Source organism: Dromiciops gliroides, chromosome 1 (assembly GCF_019393635.1).
Source record: "Dromiciops gliroides isolate mDroGli1 chromosome 1, mDroGli1.pri, whole genome shotgun sequence".
Taxonomy (NCBI): Eukaryota; Metazoa; Chordata; class Mammalia; order Microbiotheria; family Microbiotheriidae; genus Dromiciops; species Dromiciops gliroides.
The window spans coordinates 582139837-582164267 of record NC_057861.1 but is presented as its reverse complement, the minus strand read 5'-3'; the positions used below and the strand labels follow the sequence as shown (position 1 = coordinate 582164267).

The window sequence follows — 24431 nt, the reverse complement described above, 5'->3', positions numbered from 1 at the left end:
TTCTCTGGCTTAAAGCCAATAACATCTCTTTCGTTTTATCTGTGTCCCTGATATAGAGAACCGTAAGCACTAAAAGCTTATTGCTGTGGGTTTACTAACACTTCTCACCCTAAAAATGTAACAACTATTGAAGGAAGGACCTTGAAAGTTAACCTCTTTACTGTGAAACATTCAAGGATTCCTCCCTTCACCTTCACCTCCCCACACGTGGGAAAAAGTATAGCTGTTGGAGCCCAGACCAGACTTGTTAGGGAGATAGTTTTCTCGAGCCATGATTTTAGGGAGGGAGAGAAGAATGGAAGGAGCATACTGTTCTTAGGAAGGTCAAATAATCCTGTTAAGCTGCTGGTATCTTCTTATAAAAAAAGAGGCCCCAGATAGGCATCCAGAGAACAAAACAGTCCCTTGTTAATAATGCCACTCTTTGTAACTATTTACTTGCTGAGAGTCGCCTTCGACTCCTCCTCTCTCAGGGCTAAGTCTGAATTCTCATGGGCTCCAAATTACTGGAATATGAATTAATGAGGTTCTGTAGTAACCCTTTGGGATGAGATCCTCTCAGACTCTGCCCTGTTCAGCATATCAGAGATGTTTGTCCTTCAGGATGAAGGTGGTCTCTGTAGGTGGTCTTGGAGTCTGTTTTTATCAGTCCAGGGCAAGTATCTTTTGTGGGTGATGGGAGTGGCTTAAAAAAATCATGCTTGAGTTAACTTAGACCTTCGACAAAATTAAAATTTAGTTCAGTGGCATTTTTATTTCTGTACGGTTCTTTGGGCCTTGGCTGTTTTGAGATACCTATGATCTTGATTCCTTGTCCCATGTGCACTTCTACAATCAACTTTCCAAATCTGTATTTAGTCATTTCTCTGTTAATCAGAGGAGTCTATTGCATAGATAATACAAAACATTACATAATTTGTAAATCATTGCTCTTTATATACATATCCACATATAATGTGTGTGTCTTTGTAAAGATTCTCCAAAAGTTTAATAATTTAGGTTGTGAGTATAATTTGGGGGAGGGAGGATCCAGACTTGCTATTTCATTGGTGTAGGGAACTTACAGTATAGAAACTCCTTTCATCATTGTAGACCCACAAATTGTCAGTAACTTAGTATCTTAGTAAGTTGTCTAGAGCACTGAGAGGTTCAATGCCCTGCCAATAGTTACAGCTCGTATTAATAGGTCAGCAGCATTTATTAAGCACCTACTGTGTGCCAGGCCCCATACTAGGTATTAGAGATACAAATACAAAAGTGAGCCAGTCCCTATCCTTGAACAGCTTTCGTTTTTCTATGGACTGATACAACCAACTCCTTAGGTTTCATGAACCCAAATATGACTATAATTATCTCCTTCTGGACATGGTATGCATTCCCCTCCCTGCCACGGGTCTAGCTGTTTGGCCAGGCTCCAGTTTTCCAGCTTCTTTCCTTTCAGCTATGGGACTCAGACCGAGATTCAGAGCAGCAAATCATGGCCAGGCTACAACAGGTTTCTGCTAGATCTAGTTGCCTCTGCAGGTCTAATAGGAACCACAAATGATATTTACAGACAAAATTGAATTTTCTTCTCACAACTCACAGGAACTTCAATTCTACTTTATCACAGAGCAGTGTCTCTCCGGGTTTATAAAATTACCTCTAAGAGTACAAGCTATCTTTTTTTTTTTTTTTGCAGGGTAGTGGGGGTTAAGTGACTTGCCCAGGGTCACACAGCTAATAAGTGTCAAGTGTCTGGGGCCGGATTTGAACTCAGGTCCTCCTGAATCCAGGGCCAGTGCTTTATCCACTGTGCCACTTAGCTGCTCCACAAGCTATTTTTTTAAACCTCACTTCTTTGTCTTTTTTTTTAAGTCTTTTTAGTCCTTATGTTCTTTAGTTTTTTATTTATTTATTTGTTTTTTTTTTTTTTTTATGGGGCAATGAGGGTTAAGTGACTTGCCCAGGGTCACAAAGCTAGTAAGTGTCAAGTGTCCGGGGTCGGATTTGAACTCAGGTCCTCCTGAATCCAGGGCTGGTGCTCTATCCACTGCACCACCTAGCTGCCCCCAGTCCTTATGTTCTTGCTCCCTGGCGATAGTAGGTTCTGGGACCTACAAACCAAGGGAATAAAATAAAAAGTTCCCAAGAATTGTACTGCTACTCTTCCCCCAATATGTGTGTGTAATTTGTGTGTGTGTGTGTTCTTGTTTCCTAGAGATTGTAGGTCGGTCAGCCTGTCTATTGTGCCAAAAGTTTTAGTTTATTTGGAAGCTTTAATAGCTAAAAAATCTGCACTGAGACTTTTGGGACACCCTGTATATGTCTATCATTCGATCAACAGGCATTTATTAAGTGACTTCTTTGTTCCAGGCACTGTGTCGGGGACTAGGGATGCAATGCAAAGAATGAAAAACTCCCTCAAGTTTAAGAAGCTTCAATTCTAATGGAGGAGACAAGTACACATAGAATATGTCTATATCTACATAGGTTTAAATATAGACAAACACACACACACATATATATGTTTATATTATAAATATAAAGTGACAGCTAGGTGGCGCAGTGGATAGAGCACCAGCCCTGGAGTCAGGAGGACCTGAGTTCAAATCTAGCCTCAGACACTTGACACTTACTAGCTGTGTGACCCTGGGCAAGTCACTTAACCCCAATTGCCTCACTAAAATATATATATATATATATATAAAGTGAATAAATAGGAATTCACACATAGTCATTAATGACAAGGTAGTTTTGGGAGGGGGGCTCTAGCAGTTGAAGGGATCAGCTGCCTATTAAAGGAAGAGACATATTCATTTGGTGTGGAGGTTAGGGAGGGAGTGCCCCTCAGGTGTGTGGAAGGGTCAAAACCAAAGCACAGAGATGAGAGATGGGGTGTCTTGTCTTGTGCGAGAAACACAGAGGCCAGTTCTCTTGGATTCCATGGCGCCCGAGGGAGAAAAACAAATGTCCAATGGAAGGTTGGTTGGGGGCCAGGGCGTGAAGGGCTTTCAATGCTAAACAGGAGTTTATGTTATCCTAAAGGCAATAGGAAGCCACATGGGTTAGAACTTTGTTTAAAGAAAATTACTTTGACAGCAGTGGTTAGGATGGGCTACAGTAGGGAGAGTCTAGAGGCTGGGAGACAAGTTACGCTGTTGGAACAATCTAAGGGAAGGATGATGAGGGCCCCAAACTCAGCTGGTAGCTGTGTGAGCAGAGAGGAGATGGATTCAAGGGAAGTATAGCATGTGTTCTGCAGGAGGGTTCTGCCACTCCTGCCCCACGTCATGCTAGAAGATTTGCCTTTCTAATTAGGTTTGTTTTGTATTGATACTTATTTATATTCACCTTATCAGATATCCACCTGTTATTGAATGTGGCACCATAGGAAACAGGAAGGTATAGTTCACCTGGGGAAACCAGACTGTGATAAAACATTTTCCAAAGAAAATAAAAAAATGAACAATTAAAAGTTGGTTGTATGCTCTTGTAAATAGAATGTGTCCTTTAGCTTCATACTTTCTGTTAAAACTCTTTTGTTACTGTGTACTCAATGTGGGCTTATTTCCTTATCGCTTTCTTTAAAAAAAAAAAAAAGTAGGGTTTTATTTGGGGGGGGGGGCAGGGTAGTGACTTGCCCAGGGTCACACAGCTAGTAAGAGTCAAGTGTCTGAGGCTGCATTTGAACTCAGGTCCTCCTGAATCCAAATGTCCAAATGTCCTGAATCCAGGGCTGGTGCTTTATCCACTGCACCACCTAACTGCTCCGTGAAAAAATGTTTTTTAAAGGTTAGATTTCAAAATTCAGCATTAAGCTATGTGGTGGTGCTTGGAGCAGGTGGTATGTCCTATGTATTTTAACCCAGACAATATTTGTTAATTATGTGTTTTGGATCTTTTATGGAACTCTGAAAAAACGGCCTTTGAAAGTGGAAGGTAGGATAGAGCACTGGCCCTGGAGTCAGGAGTACCTGAGTTCAAATCTGACCTCAGACACTTAACTAGCTGTGTGACCCTGGGCAAGTCACTTAACCCCAATTGCCTCACTTAAAAAAAAAAAAGAAAAAGAAAGTGGAAGGTGGTGCCCTTTCCCCCCTCTTCTTAAGTGTTTGTAACTCAGGAGAAAGAATACCATTTTCAAATTAGATGTATTAAAGTGATTGAATGTCACCAAAGCAGAAGGATGAAGTGTCAGTTACTACTTTAATAGCTTCAGTGTATGTAACTTAATTTTATTTTTTCCTCCTCTTATCTCTTTTTTTCCAATAGAATCCCTGTCCGGAGTCTGGTGCTTCCTTCCTTTCCAAAATTACTTTCTGGTGGATTACAGGGTAAGGACACTGAACCTGTCCTTCTACTTATATTTCTGTGCTTATTGACCCCACAGACTGGGCTATTGCCTCTACTTGTGTGGAAGCGTGTTGGCCAGTAGACACTGTATATTCATGAATGGATTGTTACCTCACTCAGTTTGTCCATCTGTAAAGATGGTGATACCTCCCACTCCACAAACCTACAAACACACTCCTCTCTGAAGTTGAGAGTTAAAAAATAAAAAACACTGAATCATTTGACAGGGAAGGACTGGGCCACTTGAAGTTGTTTTCTCTATATCAGTACTGTCAAAATTTTTAGACCTCAGCAGTGTTGATGGTTTGTTTGTTGTTTTTTTTGGGTGGGGCAGTGAGGTTTAAGTGACTTGCCCAGGGTCACACATAGCTACTGTCAAGTGTCTGAGGTCAAATTTGAACTCAAGTCCTCCTGAATCCAGGACTGGTTCTTTATCTGCTGCCCCGTACTGTCAAACTCAAATAGAAACAGATTCTATTAAAGGATCCCTTTGGGACACATACTGACTTAGTTTTAAAATGTAATATTTTCTGTGTTTTTTTGTATTTTAATTTATTTTGTCAGATATTTCCCAGTTATGCTTTTAAAGTTTTGTTATTCATTCATTTATTTATTTATTTATTTTTCATTTCCAAATTTTCTCTCTCCCCCACTCATTGAGAAGGCAAGACATATGAAACTTAATATACATATGAAGTCATGTGAAACATATTCCCACATTAGACATGCCTGGTTAAATTTTAATCTGGTTTGAACCACACTCGAGTGTTGTGGGCTGCATGTGGCCTATGGGCCACGTTTTATTCCTCTGCTCTACATGATAATTTTTCAAGATTTATCCTGTTTTTTTAATTTTTTTTTTAAGTCATTAGAATGACCCAAAATGGGAGCTCTTCATTAGTAGTCTGTCTCCTGGTACTGAAATGCTGATCTACTTGCCCTCTCACACACTTCCTCTGTGCTTCAAATGTAGGTTGATGGTCCAGGGATATAGATGTCCTCTGGAGGCTTCAGATTTGTGGTCCCTGAACCCAGAAGACACCTCTGAACAGGTGGTGCCTGTTCTTGTGAAAAACTGGAAGAAAGAATGTGCCAAGTCAAAAAAGTAAGTGTGAGTACCATGGATGGGCTGATGATCTAGGCTTCTTATTAATGAATATAGAACATTCTTTCTCAGAAAGGTCTGTGATATATAAACCTTAACAATTGTTAATCACAATTCTCCAACTTTTTGGCCTTAGTACCCCTTTAGACTCTTAAAAATATTGAGGCCCCCCAAGAACTTTTGTTTGTATCAGCCATAACTATTGATATTTACTGTACTAGAAATTAAAATTGATAATTTAAAATATCAATTCATTAAAAAGAATAATAAATCCCATTTCATGGTAACATAAATAACATTTTTATGAAAAACAATTCTTTTCCAAATCAGAAATAATTAGAGTATTGTTTTACATATTTTATACAAGTTTCTCTACTAACTGACTTAATAGAAGGCTGCTATATTCTCATAACTGCTTCTGCATTCAATCTGTTGTGATACGTTGTTCTTGTTAAAGTAAGAAGCAAATCTGCCTTCATAAACATATGTAGTTGGAAAAGAAAGCAATATTTTGATAGCAGTATTTTATAGGCAATAGACAGTATTATTATGAAAATAATTTTGACTACCCGTATCCCCAGAAAGGGTCTCAGAGACCTCCAAGGGTTTGGACCACACTTTGAGAACATTAATGAAGCCAAGACTGAATTCCATCTCCATAAAGATACATATGTATGGGGTGGGGGTTGGGAGCCTTCTTTTTTTTTTTTTTAGTGAGGCAATTGGGGTTAAGTGACTTGCCCAGGGTCACATAGCTAGTAAGTGTTAAGTGTCTGAGGCCGGATTTGAACTCAGGTACTCCTGACTCCAGGGCCGGTGCTCTATCCACTGCACCACCTAAGCTGCCCCAGGGGGGCTTCTTCTTAGCTATGTACTACAGCTTGAATCCTTGGCAGGCTAACTCACATTTCCAGTCCATAAGACGGACCAGGCAAAAAGATATCAGTGGATTCGTATAGCTCACACTGATGCTATTGGGAAAAACAACCAGAAATACAGGACCAGTTGTTGCTATGTCAGTACTTTCCTCTTCATAAGAAAAGGAAGTCACATTTGGAAGACAGATGCTTTTCGCCATTGTTGATTGTTGGGAGAGTGGACTGTGGGGTTTCTGTATTTTCCTTGCTTGGTATGCTAGGGAAACTTTGTATGTGGTTGTATGATTGGTTGTATTTATATATACCTGATCATGTTCCTGACTTTGAGAGGAGGAAGTATGGGTTATAGCTGTTGAAACCAGAGTTTGCCTGGTCTTGGGTTGTATCTCCCAAGGGAGAACTTGTTTTCCTGACTTGTTTATACTCTGGCCTTGTCCTGGGGCTTAGACAAGCCACAGGAAACCAGCCACAGGGGAGGTGGTAGGGAAAATTTTCTGGCCAAGATTCCATCACTATGGACAATGGGCCCTTATCTTTGTTTATCCCCACAGGACTAAACTAGACCTAGAAAGAGCCAAGTTCCCAGGATCTACATCAGAGAAATCAAGAGAACCCTGCCTGGTTCTAGAATTTCTCAGTTTGATTGTACTCTGGACCTTTCTTAAATAAGGGATGCAGGGGCTGTTAACTACCTTGGCATATTCTAGCTGCTCTACAAATGGTGCAGTCATTCCTATCCTGTAGAAAGGAACAGACTACAGAACTTTGTTTTTCCTCTTTGTGTTGCGACTAGGGATCAGGAGCAGGGGTCACAAAGTATTTGAAAATGAGAGGTGGTCCTCAGAATAGCTAAATACTATTTATTTGCTCAAAGCAAAATTAGGCTTGTATATAACAAGCAAGCTCCAACACCTGTTTTCCTCAGTTTAGTGAGTTTTAGGGGGAATATAACCCTCGGTGTAAGCTATCATCTTTACCCCCTACTTGATTTGTTACCTTATTTTTTGTAAATTTTGTTAAGGAAGATTTATTAAATACAGTGAAATTTAAAAAAAAATTATGTCCTATTCAAACAACGTGAATAAACTAAAATTGGTGGGAATCAAGTCACATCTGGTAATTATAATATATTTTTAAAAATGTTTATTAATATCTTTTGATTTTTACATCATCATAGTTTTCCCCAGTATCACTGTCTTTCCCCCACCCAGGGAGCCATCCCATATAAACTATTAAGAGGAGGGAGAAAGAGAGAAGGGGAGGGAGGGAGGGAGGGAGGGAGGGAGAGAGAGAGAGAATGAGAATATATCAGTATAACTGACCAGACCATAAAAGAGTCTAAAAACATGTTCAGTGGGCAACACCTTTGCACTTCTCACCCCCTTGAAGGGATGGGATTGGGAGTGTCTTTTCATATCAGTTCTTTTGAGTCATGCTCGATCTTTATACTTTTTTTTTTATCTTTATACTTTTGCAACAGACTTCTTACCCTATTAATTTCCATTATAGTTTCCAAGGCAATCCAAGGGATGTGTTCTGATATTTCCTCACAAATTACTGAACTTGGAGGGTCTCATTAATCAGTTAGGGCTGAGTCCTCACTCTAGTTTATTAAATATTCTTTATTCATAAGCCAGAGAAACCTCTATTCCTAAATACTTTTGTTCATTTCTAAATATCCCCTCCCTTCTTCACCCCAATCCCCAAACTTACATAAGGATCAAGGTTACTGGCTTTATAATTTAACAGCTGTGCAGTGACCAATGGAAAAAAAAGACAAATGATTATTTACAGTGTACTAATTGTGAAAAAAGTCACACAACCAGTTACTTCTAATGATTAACTCTGGCAATACCTACTATTCATCTCTTCCAGGTGCCACTTTAAATTTTTTCTCAAGCATTCTCTTCATAATGTTTCTTCACAATAGGAGAGTTGTACCCAGTTTTCTCACCAAGTACTTCTTCAGATTCTTTCTCCTTAACAGACAAATCATCCACTTTCTCAGGAAAGAAGTTCCTTTGGTCCTTTCTCTCTCTAGCCATGACAACTGAAATAAACTCCAGAATAATAGTTAAAAACTTCCCAAGATTCCATGCCCTCTTGGAGGGCTGTTGAAGTCTGTGTTGTGCTGGTTGTAGGACTGGGTTCCTGCCAACTTTCCTGGTGGTTTTTTGGTCTCATGTTTTCCGGGTCTGCATAATCTACTCCACTTTCTGTCCTTTTACATTCTGTTTTGCTCTGCCCTAAAACCCAATTACGTGGCTTAGTTCTCTTAGGGGCCCTAGTATCTTTTCTTCCTCTATATAAAATCTTTTCTGATTTTTCCTTGATGTGAATTCTCATTTATTTGAAATCTTCTTCTCCTTGACTCAGTCTTATCAGATTCCTTTCACCACACCTGATTTCCTTTACCTCATATTCTTGCCTTTCTTCCCCTGGGTCTTCTCTTTTCTGGTCTCCAGTCCTAGCTTTGCATTCTCCCATGGCCTATAAGTGAAAAAAGGCCAAGAATAGGTGACAGAATGACTTTGGGCAAATGAGCAATGTAAAGCCCTGGAAAAAAATGAATTGAAGGACCACTCCTTTCCTTCATGTAACCCCCTTCTTCCTTTCCTCAAACATAAAAAACCTAAATATTCAACTAGATTGGTAGATATAGCATGTGTATTTATGCATATCCATATTGTGTATTTATGGTATATATATGCATATGCAAAAAACCTATACATGCATATGCACATATCACAATGCACTTTAGCTGAACCGATTTAATGAAAAAGTCAAATAACCACATACAAGAGTATAATAGGTTGTTTTTTTTAAAGGGAGGCAGTTGGGGTTAAGTGACTTGCCTATGGTCACACAGCTAGTAAGTGTTAAGTGTCTGAGGCCGGATTTGAACTCAGGTCCTCCTGACTCCAGGGCTGGTGCTCTATCTACTGTGCCACCTAGCTGCCCCAGTATAAGTAGCACAGGTAACAATAGGTTAGAGAGGGAAGAAATCTAAGTGGATAGCATGATAGCTTTTTGGAGGAGGTGAGATTTCTTAGGACCTTGAAGGATATGTAGAGTTTGGCTAGAAAGAAAAGGTCAGAGAAGGAATTCTAGGTAACAAGTGATAGAAGGAAAGCTAGGAAGTTTAGAAAGAGCATAATATGTTTGTGTTCACTGAGTAGTAGGAGGTAAGTCTAGATAGGGCGACTGTAGTTCAGTTGTTTAAAATAGATGTCAAACTTGATTATGTGTAAAATAGGTGTCAAATTCACAGCTATAGAACTCAGATTAAAATGTAATTGGGAAATGTTTAACAAAATATATAAAAATATGCTACAATATAGATAGTGTTAGGCTAGCCAGGTGGCTCAATGGATAGAGTATTGCGCTTGGAATTAGGAAGACTCATCTTCATGAGTTCAAATCCATCCTAGGCAAGTCACTTAACTTTGTTTGCCTCAGTTTCCTTAACTGTACAAATGGGCTGGAGAGAGAAATGGCAAACCATTCCAGTATCTTTGCCAAGAAAACCCCCACTGGGGTCATGAAGAGTCATACATGACTGAAATGACTCAACAACAACAGGTGTTAATTTGTGATTTTCTAACATGCCTCACCGAGATACAATTCTGTTAGAGTTTGGCACCACTGATGTAAAATGATGAATATTTGATGTGGTGTGAGGTATTTTACCTTGTACATATATGGGAGTCATTAAACTTTTGTGTGTAGGGTGATGATATGGAAGAATTAGATATTTTTAGATGATGAATTTCATGGTAGGCTACAAGATAGATGGAAAAGAGTCGAAGAACTGGAGGTTAGGAGCTCAAAAGCTGATGCAGTAATCTAGGTATTGGGGGCTGGTGTGAGGGCCTAATGGGCATGTTTCTTTGCTAGGGTACATGGCTGTAACAAGAAAAGGAACTACTCCATGGGGACTGGGGCGTGTTACTTAACTACATTGCTTACCTTCTGTCTTTTAGGCATCCTGTAAAGATCGTGTATGCCCCCAAGGATCCAGCAAATTCAAAAGGGGGCTCCAAAGGGGATGTGAACGAGGAGGTTGAAGCCCTCATTGTGAAGCCCACTCAGAAGGAGAGAGAGCCCTCTTTGTTTAAGGTGTTATATAAAACCTTCGGGCCTTACTTCCTCATGAGCTTCCTTTTTAAAGCACTCCATGACCTGATGATGTTTGCAGGCCCAGAGATACTAAAGTAAGGCCACTTCTTTTTTTGACTTTCCTCCCATTTTCATTATTTCTCTTGGCTATCATTAATCAAGCTCCTTATGGGGAGCATAACTCGTGCGTCTGTGTCTTCAGTTCTGAAGGTGCTGCCCAACTGTCCACTTGTGATGAGGCCCCAGGTTAAGAACTCTCCATTGGGAGTGCCAGCAGACCAGCGTTCTAGTTTATCCAAGTTCCTGGCCCCAGAGCTGCTCTGTTTGACCTCTCCTTGGGCCTCAGCTCCCTCATCTGTGAAATGGGAAGAATACTCTCAGACCTTCCTACCTCATGAGAATCTTGTTCCCAGTCTGACTCTAGGCTCTCTTTTCCAGGCTTTATTTGCGCCACATTCAAGCCAAACCGGCCTGCTTGCTGTTTTTCTGATTCTACTGCTCCATTCCTACTTCCATACCTTGGCACAGGCTCCTGGGTCTGAAAGGCATGCCCTCTTCATTTTCTTCAAGACTTAGCTCCCGGGCTACCTCCTCCCCTGTGGAGCCTGTCCCGATATCCTCAGCTATTTGTGCTCGCACCTTCCTTTTTTTTTTTTGGTGGGGCAGTGAGAGTTAAGTGACTTGCCCAGGGTCACACAGCTAGCAAGTTTCAAGTGTCTGAGGCTGTATTTGAACTCAGGTCCTCCTGAATCCAGGGCCAGTTGCTTTAACCAGTGTGCCACCTAGCTGCCGCCATTCTTTACTTTTCAAATGACCAGGTGTGGGTGGCACAGTCTATAGAGTGCTGGATCTGGAGTCAGGAAGGTTTGATTTTGAATCTTGCTTCCACTCACTAGCTGCTTGACCCTGGATGAGTAGATTAACTGCTCTTGGCCTTAATTTCCTCATCTGTAAAATGGGGATCATAACAGATCTTACCAGATTGTTGTGGGGAATTGTATGGGATAACGTGTGTAAAGCATTTTGCAAATTCAAAAAGATGATGTAAATGCTATTAGTAACAATATTAATAAATGCTATTATGGTAATAATAGTTTTAGCAGCACTAGCAGTGGCAGTATTGCAGTAGTAGCCATTGTCTATATGTATTACCCCCAGTGGAATGTAGATTCTGGGGGATGGAGTTTTGTCTGGAGCAATGCCTTGCACACAGTAGACAACGTATAGTTTGTTGTTGTTCAGTTGTGTCTAGCTTCCCATGATCCCATTTGGGGTTTTTTTGGCAAGGATACTGCCTTCTCCAGCTCATTTTTACAGATGAGGAACTGAAGCAAACAGGGCTAAGTGATTTGCTCAGGGTCACACAGCTCCTAAGTGTCAGAGTCCAGATTTGAACTCGAGTCTTCCTGACTCTAGGCCTAGTGATCTTTATCCATTGTACCACCCAGCTGCCTAATAAACATTTACAGGATATTGCATTGGATTGGCAAGGTAAAGTGAAGGCAATATTTTATTTTTAAAACTGCAATGAATCTAGTATACATTTATACCACTACAGCCCCTATTGGCCATATATGTTACATTGTTAAGAAAGAAGCCTCCTGTTTATATTAGTGTTCAGAAGCATTATCAAACCCTTGGACAAGCTGTACTTCTCATTGTTTTTATCCTTCCTTGGCCTCAGATGTAGTATCTTGGGCTGAGAGACATCAATCAGTGAATTATAGAAAGAACTGAATTTTAGAGTCAAAGGACCTGTGTTTAAATCTTGCCTCTTCTAATTTGTCATATTACTTGGCAAATTATTTCCCCTTTAGGCTTCAGTTTTCTTATCTGTAAAATGAGGTAGTTCAACTAGAGAATCTCTTAAGATCCTTCCTGGCTCCAGACTTGTTTTAAAAAAATTTTAAACAATTAAAAAATTTATTTACAATTTTATTTTTCCCCATATTACATGTAAAAACAATTTTAACATCCATTTTAAAATCTTTGTGTTCCAAATTCTCTTCCTCCCTCCCTCTGTCTACCCTCTCCCCGCTTAAGGACGCAAGCAATTCAATATAAGTTATACATGTGTAGTCATACAAAACATTTCCACATTAGTCAGGTTGTAGAAGAAAACAGAGGAAAAAAACTTAAGAAAAAGAAAGTAAAAAAAATATGCCTCAATCTGTATTCAGACACCATCAGTTCTTTCTCTGGAGATGGTTCATATTTTTTATAAGACCTTCAGAGTTGTCTTGGATCATTGCATTGCTGAGAATAGCTGAGTCATTCACAGCTGATCATCTTACAATATTGCTGTTACTTTGTATACAGTATATTTCACTTTGCATTAGTTTATGTAAGTTTTTCCAGATTTTTTGAGAGCATCCTGCTTATCATTTCACAGTTACTATTGCTAAATGAATTTCCCTCCATTCTACTCCCTCCCCAAGTCATTTACTCTATTCTCTTATCTCCTTTCACCCTTTCCCTCAAAGGTGTTTTGCTTCTGACTGCCCCCTCCCTCCATCTGCCCTCCCTTCAATCACCTCCCCCCTTATCCCCTTCTCCTCCTACTTTCCTACAGGGTAAAATAGGTTACTATACCCAATTGAGTGTGTATGTTTTTCCCTTTTTGGGCCAGTTCTGATGACAGTAAGGTTCACTTACTCCCCAGCACCTCCCCCATCTTCACCTCCACTGTATAAGCTTTTTCTTGCTTCTTTTATGCGATACTTTACCCCATTCCACCTCTTCTTTTCCCTTTCTCCCAGTGAATTCCTATCTTACCCCATAATTTTATTTTTTTAAAAGATATCATCTCTTCATATTCAACTCACACCTGTGTCCTCTGTCTAAATATACTCTATGCACCTGTCCTAATAATGAGAGTTATGAGTTACAAGTATCTTCTTCCCATGTAGGAATGTAAACAGTTTAAGCTTTTAATATCCCTTATGCTTTCTTTTTCCTGTTTACCTTTTTATGCTTCTCTAGAGTCTTGTATTTGAAAGTCAAATTTTCTATTCGGCTCAGGTTTTTTCATCAAGAATGCCTGAAAGTTGTCTCTTTCATTGAAGTCCCATTTTTCCCCCTGAAGGATTATACTCAGTTTTGCTGGGTAGGTGATTCTGGGTTGTAATCCCAGTTCTTTTGCACTTCAGAATATCATATTCCAAGCCCTCTGATCCTTTAATGTGGAAGCTGCTAGATCTTGTGTTATCCTGACTGTGGCTCTACAATACTTGAATTGTTTCTTTCTGGCTGCTTGCAATATTTTCTCCTTGACCTGGGAGCTCTGGAATTTGGCTATAACATTCCTGGGGGTTTTCATTTTAGGATCTCTTTCAGGAGGTGGTTGGTGAATTCTTTCAATTTCCATTTTACTGTCTGGTTCTAGAATATCAGGGCACTTTTCCTTGACAGTTTCTTTAAAGATGATGTCTAGGTTCTTTTTTTGATCATGGATTTCAGGTAGTCCAATAATTTTCAAATTATCTCTCCTGGATATATTTTCCAAGTCAGTTGTTTTTCCAGTATGATGTTTCACATTGCCTTCTATTTTTTCATTCTTTTGGTTTTGCTTTATTGTTTCTTGATTTCTCATAAAGTCATTAGCTTCCATTTGCTCAATCCTAGTTTTTAAGCAGTTATTTTTTTCCAGAGAGCTTTTGTACCTCCTCTTTTCCATTTGGCCAGTTCGGCTTTTCAAGGTACTCTTTTTCTCATTGGCTTTTTGAACCTCTTTTACCATTTGGCCCAGTCTGTTTTTTAAGGTGTTATTTTCTTTACTATTTTTTTGTGTGTGTCTCCTTTACCAAGCAGTTGACTTTTTTTTCATGATTTTCTTGCATCCCTCTCATTACTCTTTCCATTTTTTCTCTACCTCTCTTACTTTATTTTCAAAGTCCTTTTTGAGCCCTTCCATGGCCTGAGACCAATTCATATTTTTCTTGGAAGCTTTGGATGTAGGAGCTTTGACTGTTATCGTCTGAGGGTGTGTTTTGAGCTTCCTTGTCACCATAGAAACGGTTTTTTCTGTTTGCTCATTTTCTCAGCCTTTTTCTTGACTTTTAACTCTTTGTTATAGTGTGGCACTGCTTCCAGGGTGGAGGGCACACTAACCCAAGATTCAGGACATTTGTGCAGCTGTTTTCAGAGAAGTTTCTAGGTATTTGTAAGTTTTTAGTTTTTCCAAGGTGTTTTGATTTAAGGAGAGGTATGTTTACTACTCTCTTGGCCTGTGCTGTGGTCTGCAAGCAACCACAGGCCTGCTTTTCTGCCCTAGAACTAGGAGCAGTCTTACTTCACTGTGGCTTCAAGCTCTTGTATGCTTGTGTTCCTCCCCTACCTGGACCGCCACCCAAGACTGACCTAGATCTGAATATGGGCAAAACAACAGAGTCCCGCCTCAGTGCTAGTAAAGAGATCCCTGTAATCTCCTTCTGGCCAATTGTTTGACCCTCTTATTGTCTGTGGGCTGAGTTCTAGAAGCAGTTGCTTTGCTGCTGATTCAGAGGCTCCCAAGGCATGTCCTGGTTTGCTGTGGCTGTGACTGGGTCTGTGCTGGGCTGCGCTCTACTCTCACCCCAGTACAACAGACCTTTCCTGCTGACCACCTAAGTTGTCTTTGGTTGGAAAATTATTTCACTCTGTCTTTTTGTGGGATCTGCTGCTCCAGGAATTGTTTGAAGGTATTTGGAGGGGTCTTGAGTAGAGCTCAGGCAAGTCACTGCCTTTCCTCTGCCATCTTGGCTCCGCCCCTCCTGGCTCTGGACTCTTGATCCCTTCCTGTGTTAGTCTGTGGCTCTAAGTCCTCTGTCCCTATGGTATTGGGGATTGGAAACTAGGCTAAACAGATACATTGTGAGACAGAGCTTTTCCAAATTGTTCCCCTCCATTTATTCAAGGCTACACACACTGTTACCTCCTCAGGTCCGTACCTCACCTTCCCCTTGGGTTTTATTTTATTTTATTTTTTAGTCTTTAAAGGGGTTAGACATATGTGTAAGCTGGTCACTGGCACTGTCTACATTTTGTGTGGCGGGCATGAGTTTTGTTGCACCTTCAATCTGATTTAACAGGCTCTCTTTGTTCCTTTACAGATTGCTCATCAATTTTGTGAATGACAAGCAGGCCCCTGATTGGCAGGGATACCTCTATACAGCGCTTCTCTTTGTGAGTGCCTGCCTACAGACACTGGTCCTGCACCAGTACTTCCATATCTGCTTTGTGAGTGGAATGAGACTCAAAACTGCTGTCATTGGGGCCATCTATCGCAAGGTAACTTAAATTAAAAATTCCCTGGCACAGATGGACAAGTTATCTAAGTGATCTTCAATTTCTTGTCCTTTTGACCCTGAGCTGCAGAATCTACAATGATGCTTCATTGAGTTCTTGAACAGGGACTTTTTTTTGCTCATATATTTTAAATATATTTTAATTAATATCTTTTGCTTTTATATCACATAGTTTGTTTCCTTTATCTCTTCCCCTTCTCCCCTTCCCAGAGAGCCATTGAATATAAAATTTTTTTTAATAAAGAAAAAAGAAAAAAAAGAGGAAGAAAAATCAGGAGAAGATATAGAAAGGCAAGCACACTGATACATTGTCAGATAGAGCTGTGAATAGGTATTCTGGAAAGCAATTTGGAATTAGGCAAATAAAAGGACTAAAATGTCCATAGATTCTCCCCTTCTATGCAAATGCCCCCAAAAGATCATTGAGGAAAACAAAGGCACACCAAAATATTTACAGAAGTACTTTTTGTGGTAGAAAAGAACTGGAAACACATCTCTGCACATTGATTGGGAGATAGCTAAACAAATTGTGGTTTATTAGTGTAATGGATTATCACTGTATTGTAAGAAGCAATTACTATGATGAATACAGAGAAACAATATGGGTAGTCACTACAACAATGTAAATGGGAAGAACAGCTACCCCTAAATAATTGAAATTGAATGTTGTGAAATCATAGAGAACAAGCTTGTTCCCAAAGATGAAATAGGAGATGATACCTCTGCCCCTTTGCAGAGATTGAAATTCATAGGTGTGGAGTATTGCATATAATGTTAGACTTTTTTGATGTAATTTCAAAAAAAATTTATGGATATATTTTGCTTTTACATGACTTTCAGATATATTCCTCCCTCTCCTGTATCTAGAGAGCCATTCTTTGTAATAAGAAATAAAGGAGGAGAAGGAGTGGTTCAGAAAGACTCCTTAACAAATTAACCAAGTCCAATAGTTAATGTTCTATAATACTCTAGTGCCCTAATTCTGCAAATAAGGGAGGGAGGTGCCTCTTTTAATCTCTTCTTTAAGGCCTATCTTAGTCTGGGGTGGGGGGGTGTTGTTCTTCCATTTATATTGTTGTGCATAATTCTTTTGTCCATTTTGCATACTTTTGGGGGGGGGCAATGAGCGTTAAGTGACTTGCCCAGGGTCACACAGCTAGTAAGTGTCAAGTGTCTGAAGTCGAATTTGAACTCAGGTCCTTCTGAATCCAGGCCCAGTTGCTTTATCCACTGCACCACCTAGCTGCCCCCATTCTGCATACTTTTCATATTGTGCTACTTTGTATCATGCTTCTGTGTATTCTTCATATCTATCTTTTAATACATTCAGTAATATTCTGTTATATTCATAGACCATACTTTGTTTCACCATCACTCAGTTGAAAGGCAGCTTTGTTCAAGGTATAGATTGTAAATTCCATTTCTGGAGCTGTTAAGGTGAGAATGGATTAATGACAAATTATGAGGTGATGAAGACTGATGTCATTAGGTACTTGGCCATGGTAGGGAGGGTGATTTCCAACATTAGCATCTAGAATATATGAGCCATGAAGATACAGTCTTTGTTAGTAGACACTAGTGTTTCTTGGAACAAGAAGTAAACTGTGATTTGTGGAGGTCTGAGTTTAGCTGATAGTTTTAATCATTACTTAATTGCATATGACATTAGGCATATCACTTAAATTTGGAACATCAGGTGTCATTAAGTTCTGTATTCTTTGGGTTATATGGTAACTGATATGTTGTGGGTGCTCTCTTTGTGTACCTTTTTGATTTCTTTTCCTACTTCATTGAATCCTGGATAAAACTCCCTGCCTCTGAATGTTGTAGAGGGGTTTCTTACATTGGGGGTGGGGGTGGGGGTGAAGGGGCAGAGTCTGAACTCAGAGACCTCATGTCCTTTCCATTGTAAAGACTCTGTGAGCTGTCTTCTGGGATGCTAGGAATTTTGGAAGCTATGCAAACCCTTAAGGAGAGGAAAGGCACTTTATAAATTCAAGTAATAGTTTGGTAAAATGCTTTGAATTGTCCTTTTGTTTTTGGCAGGGCAATGAGGGTTAAGTGACTTGCCCAGGGTCACACAGCTAGTGTCAAGTGTCTGAGGCTGGATCTGAACTCAGGGCCTCCTGCATCCAGGGCCAGTGCTTTATCCACTGCGCCACCTAGCTGCCCCTTGAATTGTCTTTTTAAAAATGTAGTTACAAAACAGAACCATCCTTAGAGAAGCCACAGCTTCTGTAAACTGGATAAGATGTGACCTTGGTCTAGTATGTCCAGTCATCCCACCTTTTATTTTTTCTCTTAGGCCCTGGTGATTACAAATTCTGCCCGAAAGTCTTCCACTGTTGGGGAAATAGTCAACCTCATGTCTGTAGATGCTCAGAGATTCATGGACTTGGCCACCTACATTAACATGATCTGGTCAGCACCTCTGCAGGTCATCCTGGCTCTCTATCTGCTATGGCTGGTATGTACTTATTCCCTTTCCTTTATTGTTCAGCTCTTTATGATTGTGTCTAGGATGAGCAGTAACTTGAGTTTGGGGGCACTGTAAGGTTTCTTTGCCCTCCCTCTCAAGCATCAGAATGGTGATACAGTATGTGTGTCCATTCTTCTTTATTGGGTCAGTTATGATAACTGGCATTTGTATTGCAAAGGTCTTAATGTATATGATCTCCTTTGAAGCCTAAATGGTAGATAGCATATTATTATTGTCCACCAGCAAGAAGGAGCCCAGGGCTGGGCACGTGCGTCTATAGCTCCTCCTTGCTTGCAAGCCTCTGTCCTCACTTTGCTCACTCTTTTTTTTTTTTGAGGCAGTTGGGGTTAAGTGACTTGCCTAGGGCCACACAGCTAGTAAGTGTTAAGTGTCTGAGGCCAGATTTGAACTCAGGTCCTCCTGACTCCAGGGCTGGTGCTCTATCCACTGCACCACCTAGCTGCCCCTAAATTTTTTTTTAATGAGGCAATTGAGGTTAAGTGACTTGCCCAGGGTCACATAGCTAGTAAGTGTTAAATGTCTGAGGCCGGATTTGAACTCAGGTACTCCTGACTCCAGGGCCGGTGCTCTATCCACTGCGCCACTTAGCTGCCCCCCTCACTTTGAAAATAAACTTTCTCTCTAATTCCTGACTCACCTGTCTCTGGCCCATTCTCTTCGGCTCTGGCCATACATAGGTTTGAGACTGGTTATAATCCGGTTGGCATTATCATTCCCATTTTACAGACAAGGAAACAAACTCAGAAAGGTTAAGTGACTTGCCCTCCCATAGCTAGTGATTGTCCGAGGTGGGATCTGAGCTCAGGTCTTTTTTTTTTTTTTTTCTCTTCTATTTTTTGGGCAGGGCAATTGGGGTTAAGTGACTTGCCCAGGGTCACACAGCTAGTAAATGTGTAAAGTGTCTGAGGCCGGATTTGAACTCAGGTCCTCCTGAATCCAGGGCCGGTGCTCTATCCACTAAGCCACCTAGCTGCCCCTGGTCTTCTTGACCTCAACTCTAGTGCTCTATCCACTATGCCACAGCCTCTCTTGTAGAGCACTGTGAGTCTTTAAGTAGGAAAGTTTCCCCAGTTTTTAGGTAGTCAATACTTTAAAAAAATTGTTTTTTAAAAAATGTATTGACTTCTTTTTTATATTACCTACATTTTCCATATGCCTTTTCTCCTTCCAACAAGAGAGCTATGTCTTATAAAAAAGAATAAAAAAACTCAATCCAGCTATATTATATTCACCAACATGATTACTAAGTCCAATATTGTATGTAATGGTCCCCAAACATAGTTTCTTACCTATGCAAAGAAGGTAGGGAACTGCATTCTTTTTTTTTTTTTTTGAGGTCAAGGAAGGTTATTCATAACATTCAGTTTCCATTGTTTTGCTCTCATTTCTTTTTCTATTTATGTTGTTGTAGTCATCATGTATATTGTTTTCTGGGTTTCTCCATGCATTGTTATTAAGGTTAGTTTTTTTTTTAATTAGATTAATTTGTTTTAAAATTTTATTATTTATTATGAACCAATAGCATGAACATTTCCTTGTGTAATAAAAAACAGAAAGGGAATTTTATATGAAATAGTGAACTTTTTTAATATCCAACTTGATTTTTCCCTGCTGTGTACAGCTTGGGGTGTTTTGTTTTGTTTTGTGGAGGAGATTATGATTCAAATTTAATATGGTAATTCTAATACTACCCTACTTTTTTGTCTTCCTCTGAACTTCCTTCTGCTTTTCTGTTTATTTTTTCCTAATGATTTATGAACACTTTTTCTTCCTTTCTTTTAGTTATCACTGTCATTATCCCTTCTCCACCCTCACCCCCCTCCCCCCCAAAAAAAAGAGGAAGAGAAAAGACAAATAAGTATAATCAGTAGTCAGGTTGCTAATCATCTTTGCTATTCTCGGAACTTTTTGGGGGGGAAAAAGTGAGTTCTTGTGCCTATTTACCAGTTTCTTTTGTTTTTACCTCCTCCCTTACAAGTTAAGTTTTACCCTGTTTTGGGGCATGTTCCTTTGCTAAGTTTATCTTAAAGTTCTTGCAAGATGTACCTTGTATACACATTCTAGCCCTTAATGTATCCATAGAGAGAGAAAAATGACAAGAGATGAGGTGTGACCACAAAAGATGGGAACTGAAACTGGATGTTTAGCAAACAAATCAAACCTTAGACATCTAAGTGAGTGTGGCTGGTCATCCTGTTGGCTTGTTCCAGTGTTGCTGCTATTGCCCAAACCACTTTTGAAGCCTGTCCACAGGCCCATGAACCATATGAAGACTTTTTACTTTGGCTGTTACTCCTGATATTTTGACTTGGCATCTCTATCATTTGGACTACATTAATGATTTGACTTGATCCAAACCTTTCCTACCCTCGCCTCATTTATCCCTCTGAGCACAGAATGATTTATTTATTTTTTTCCTGTTCCCCAAAGTCAGTCTGCCCTCATGGAATCAATACTTGTCTTCAAAGACATCCCCCAAAAAGATATATCTCAATCTTTAAAGGTAGCCCTAGGTGTTCGTTCTTGTATGTTTGTGTTGAACTATTTTAGAAGATTGGATTTTGTTGCTCAGTTGCCATTTCAAAGAGCTTCCCCCATATAGGTAGGATTCTTTCAGGGCAGTTGTTTCTTCTTAATTTCCCTTTCCTTTTGTTCCCCCTTAGAATTTAGGCCCGTCCGTGTTAGCTGGAGTGGCTGTCATGATCCTCATGGTTCCCCTCAATGCTGTGATGGCCATGAAGACCAAAACCTACCAGGTAAGGTCTCTGCTGATGAGAGCTTCAGGCTGGACTTAGTAATGCTCTCCTTCTCTGCCAAGTTTACTCAGATAAAATCCCTATTATTAAACTAGAACAAGTGCTTGAAGGAATACAGAATAGATTCCAGGTTGCTTATGAATTTAGAATGCGAGGACTTGGCTGTGCTTTTTGGAAATCATGATCTTGGAATCCCATAGATGAGTTCCAGGGCTCAGCCTTGATGGAATGTCTTAAGAGGCTGCCTTCTCCGATTAGGGCATGGGTCTTGGAACTGCCTTGCTGCTCAGCCTTTCCTTAATGAGTAGGTTTCCTTAAATTTGTCCTTTTTGTAAACAGCTCTCATCCCAGTCACCTGGCTGGGACTTTGCTTAAAAGAAAGGACAAAAACCCTCCAGCAGAAACTCTTGGCTTGGCCTTTTTTTGGTCTGTAATTCACGTTTTTCCCCTCTTGGCCTCTGGAGAGACAAAAAAGCAATTTGCCAATGGAGCAGAAAGCCAGTCTGTGATAAGTGGGATCTCATTAAGGAGAAAAGTATGGCCTTTGGCTGGGCTCTGTAAGTAGTGCTTTCAAAGTCTCACAGCTTAGGTTCAAAGCGCTGTTCTTGTTCATTGTTCTTTATTCAGGCCTGTCCATGGTAGTCTCCTTGCAAAGATAACTAGATGGCTACGGAATTAAATCTGCTTTTAAGGATGAGTGAAAGTACAGAACTGTGTGTGAGATGAAGTGCTTGAGGGAGACTTTGGGTTCTTCTGGGTGTCTATAGGGTTTTCCTTTAATTTGTCGGACTTTCATAAATAAATCTTAGTGCTGATTTGGAGCTCTTAAAAGACCAACAAATCATCTCTCAAGTACAAGTTAAAGATTATCTGTAGGCTGAAGGACATCATTGTCTTCTTTCAATGAATGGGCCTTGGAAGAAAAGAAAAATGAAATTACAATTGTGATCTCTCACCCTTGCCCTCTCCCTTTTCATGATTGACATCCTTGTTCTCTTAATTAACCCCACTGATTTTGAGAAGAGAGAAAAAGAATGAACAGAAAGGAAAACCCAAATGAAGGAAATAGAGCAATGGAGGGAAAAAAGAAGGGAGGAGTGGGGAAATTATGAGATGTGAATGATGGGTTACTCCATCAGTGGTTGCCTCAAGAGCCTTAGAGTTACCTCTCCTCGTTCAGATCTAACACAAGCTTTCTTCTTCTTCTTTTTTTTTTTTTTTGGTCCAACCTGCATTTGGCAACAAAAGTCCATTGAATGGGTTTTTCAGGACACTGCATTCTGGGCAGTGAAAAAATTTGTAGGATGACTTACAAAGCAGAACACTAGTTCCCTGGTGACTTAAGTCCTCTGTTGACCCTGTCCCCTTTGTCTAAATTTAGAAACTGCATGAAAATTGACATGTACAAGTTTTAGACGATTTGTGAGACCAGGCATTTTCTTGGGGAGGGAGGGAATGGAATTGTCTAATAGCTATTCTTGGGAGAAATGAATATTTTTATTAGGAATAATTGGTGCAGTTTTTTAGCATAATAAGGTCCTTTTTTAAAATGTGGTAGTAAGAAGTCAGGGGCGGGTGGAGGGGTGGAGGGGGAAAGCACTTTTGTGGTTGACAGGTCCAGTGTATCAGAGGTCCAACTTATTTTTTAATTGGCTTTCTCTTGAAGGTGGCCCACATGAAGAGCAAAGACAATCGTATTAAACTGATGAATGAAATTCTCAATGGGATCAAAGTTCTGAAGCTGTATGCCTGGGAGTTGGCCTTCCAGGAGAAGGTGTTGGAGATAAGACAGGAGGAGCTGAGGGTGCTTAAGAAATCTGCTTACTTGGCAGCTGTAGGGACCTTCACCTGGGTCTGCACACCCTTTTTGGTAAGTGAGGTCAACAGGAAACTTGTCTCTAGTTCACTTAAGGGTTAGAGCCCCCTTTGAGTGGTTCAGATCTTCCTGGTAAGATGGAGTCATCAATGAAAGGAAGTTGTGAATAAGGCCTGTTTGAAACTGACAGGAGGTGGTGTCAAAGAACATAAAGCATGAGAAATAAATTTAAACAGAGCTTGATAACTGTTGCAGATTATTCATCAGATTATCATATTGCTCCTAGGTTTCTGCATTTCTTTAAATCTTTCTCTAAACTGTGCTATTCTTAGCTAGAGTATCGCGGAAGTCATCTAGTCTAACCACATCATTTTATAGATGAGAAAGCTGGGGTCCAGAGAAGTTAAATGAGGTGTCCAAGGTTTCACAGTAAGGTAGATATGAACCTGGATCCTCTAAATACAAATGCAACTCTTTCTTTTCAATAAGCTTTTCTTCATTTTAACAAATAACAATAATTATTATAGGACCATGTGATGCTGGTCAATTATACTTTTTCTACATAAATAGAGCTTTCTAAATATAACAAAGCATTAATAGGTTTTTCTTTTCAGAAAACCTAAGCATCACAGTTCACTTTGTGGGAATTTAGCTAAACTGCAGACATGGGGTTTCGAAGTGATTTTTACCAAAGCATATATCTGACCATGCCATTCCCTTGTTCAATTAACTCCACTGGCTGCCTCTTTCCCCTAGAATCAAGCACAGACTTCTCTGTTTGGCATTTAGATCCCTTCACCACGTGTTTCCAATCTATCTTTCCAAGGATATACAGTACCCTCTGAGGTCCCGCCAAACTGGCCTTCTCACTGCTTCTCATATACAACATGACATTTCCCATCTCCATACCTGGGATACATTCCCACTTAACCTCTAACTCTTTGGATCCCTAGTTCTCTTCAGTGCTCATCTCAAAGTTTACCTTTTATGTGAAGCCATTTCTCCCTTCATCTGTTATTGCTTCTACCTCCAAATTGTCTTGTATTTATTTCATGCATGCTTTGTATATGTTCATGCATATATATATATTTTCTCTCCCAATAGAGCATGCATCTCTGAGTGCAGGGACTTCTGCATTTCTGCCTATATAGCTCCAGGGCCAAGCACAGTGTCTGACATGTGATAGGAACTTGATAAATGCTTGTTTACTTGGTTCATAGAGAGGAGAAAATAAACCATTGAGAATGTACTAACTAGCCTCAAAAACATCCTATCACATTCAAAGTGATATTTACCTGCAGTTTGATTTCATTAAGCTTGGTTTGGCAGAAAGAACATTGGTTTGGGAGTCCGGAGATTGACCTGGGTTTTGGTCTTAGTTCTGCTGCTGTCTCACATTGTGTGACCTTGAGCAAGTTATCTGTGTGCCTCAGTCTTCTCATGGGTAAAATGGGGGAATGAGAATGGATCATTCTTGTTAATATCTGGCTCTGATTCTGGGAGTCTGGAATAGATCGACTCAGTATCTATTTGAACCCAAAAGACTATTTCCAACCTTTAATAGAGACTTGAAGAAAAAAAGTGAAATGAAATAAAAGATTGTGAAATGGGAAATTAGCCTAGAGAGCTTAAAAAGA

General features: G+C 39.9%; 1 protein-coding gene across 1 annotated transcript in view; it reads left to right on the top strand.

The window, feature by feature from the left end:
* ABCC1 (ATP binding cassette subfamily C member 1) overlaps positions 1-24431 on the top strand; it is a 155500-nt gene that overhangs the window by 67537 nt on the left and 63532 nt on the right. Inside the window, exons 6-12 of the mRNA XM_043979082.1 lie at positions 4255-4316; positions 5309-5440; positions 10302-10532; positions 15528-15705; positions 18028-18189; positions 20886-20978; positions 22645-22848. Coding sequence (XP_043835017.1) covers positions 4255-4316; positions 5309-5440; positions 10302-10532; positions 15528-15705; positions 18028-18189; positions 20886-20978; positions 22645-22848 — 1062 coding nt within the window. The remainder of the gene's footprint in view (positions 1-4254; positions 4317-5308; positions 5441-10301; positions 10533-15527; positions 15706-18027; positions 18190-20885; positions 20979-22644; positions 22849-24431) is intronic.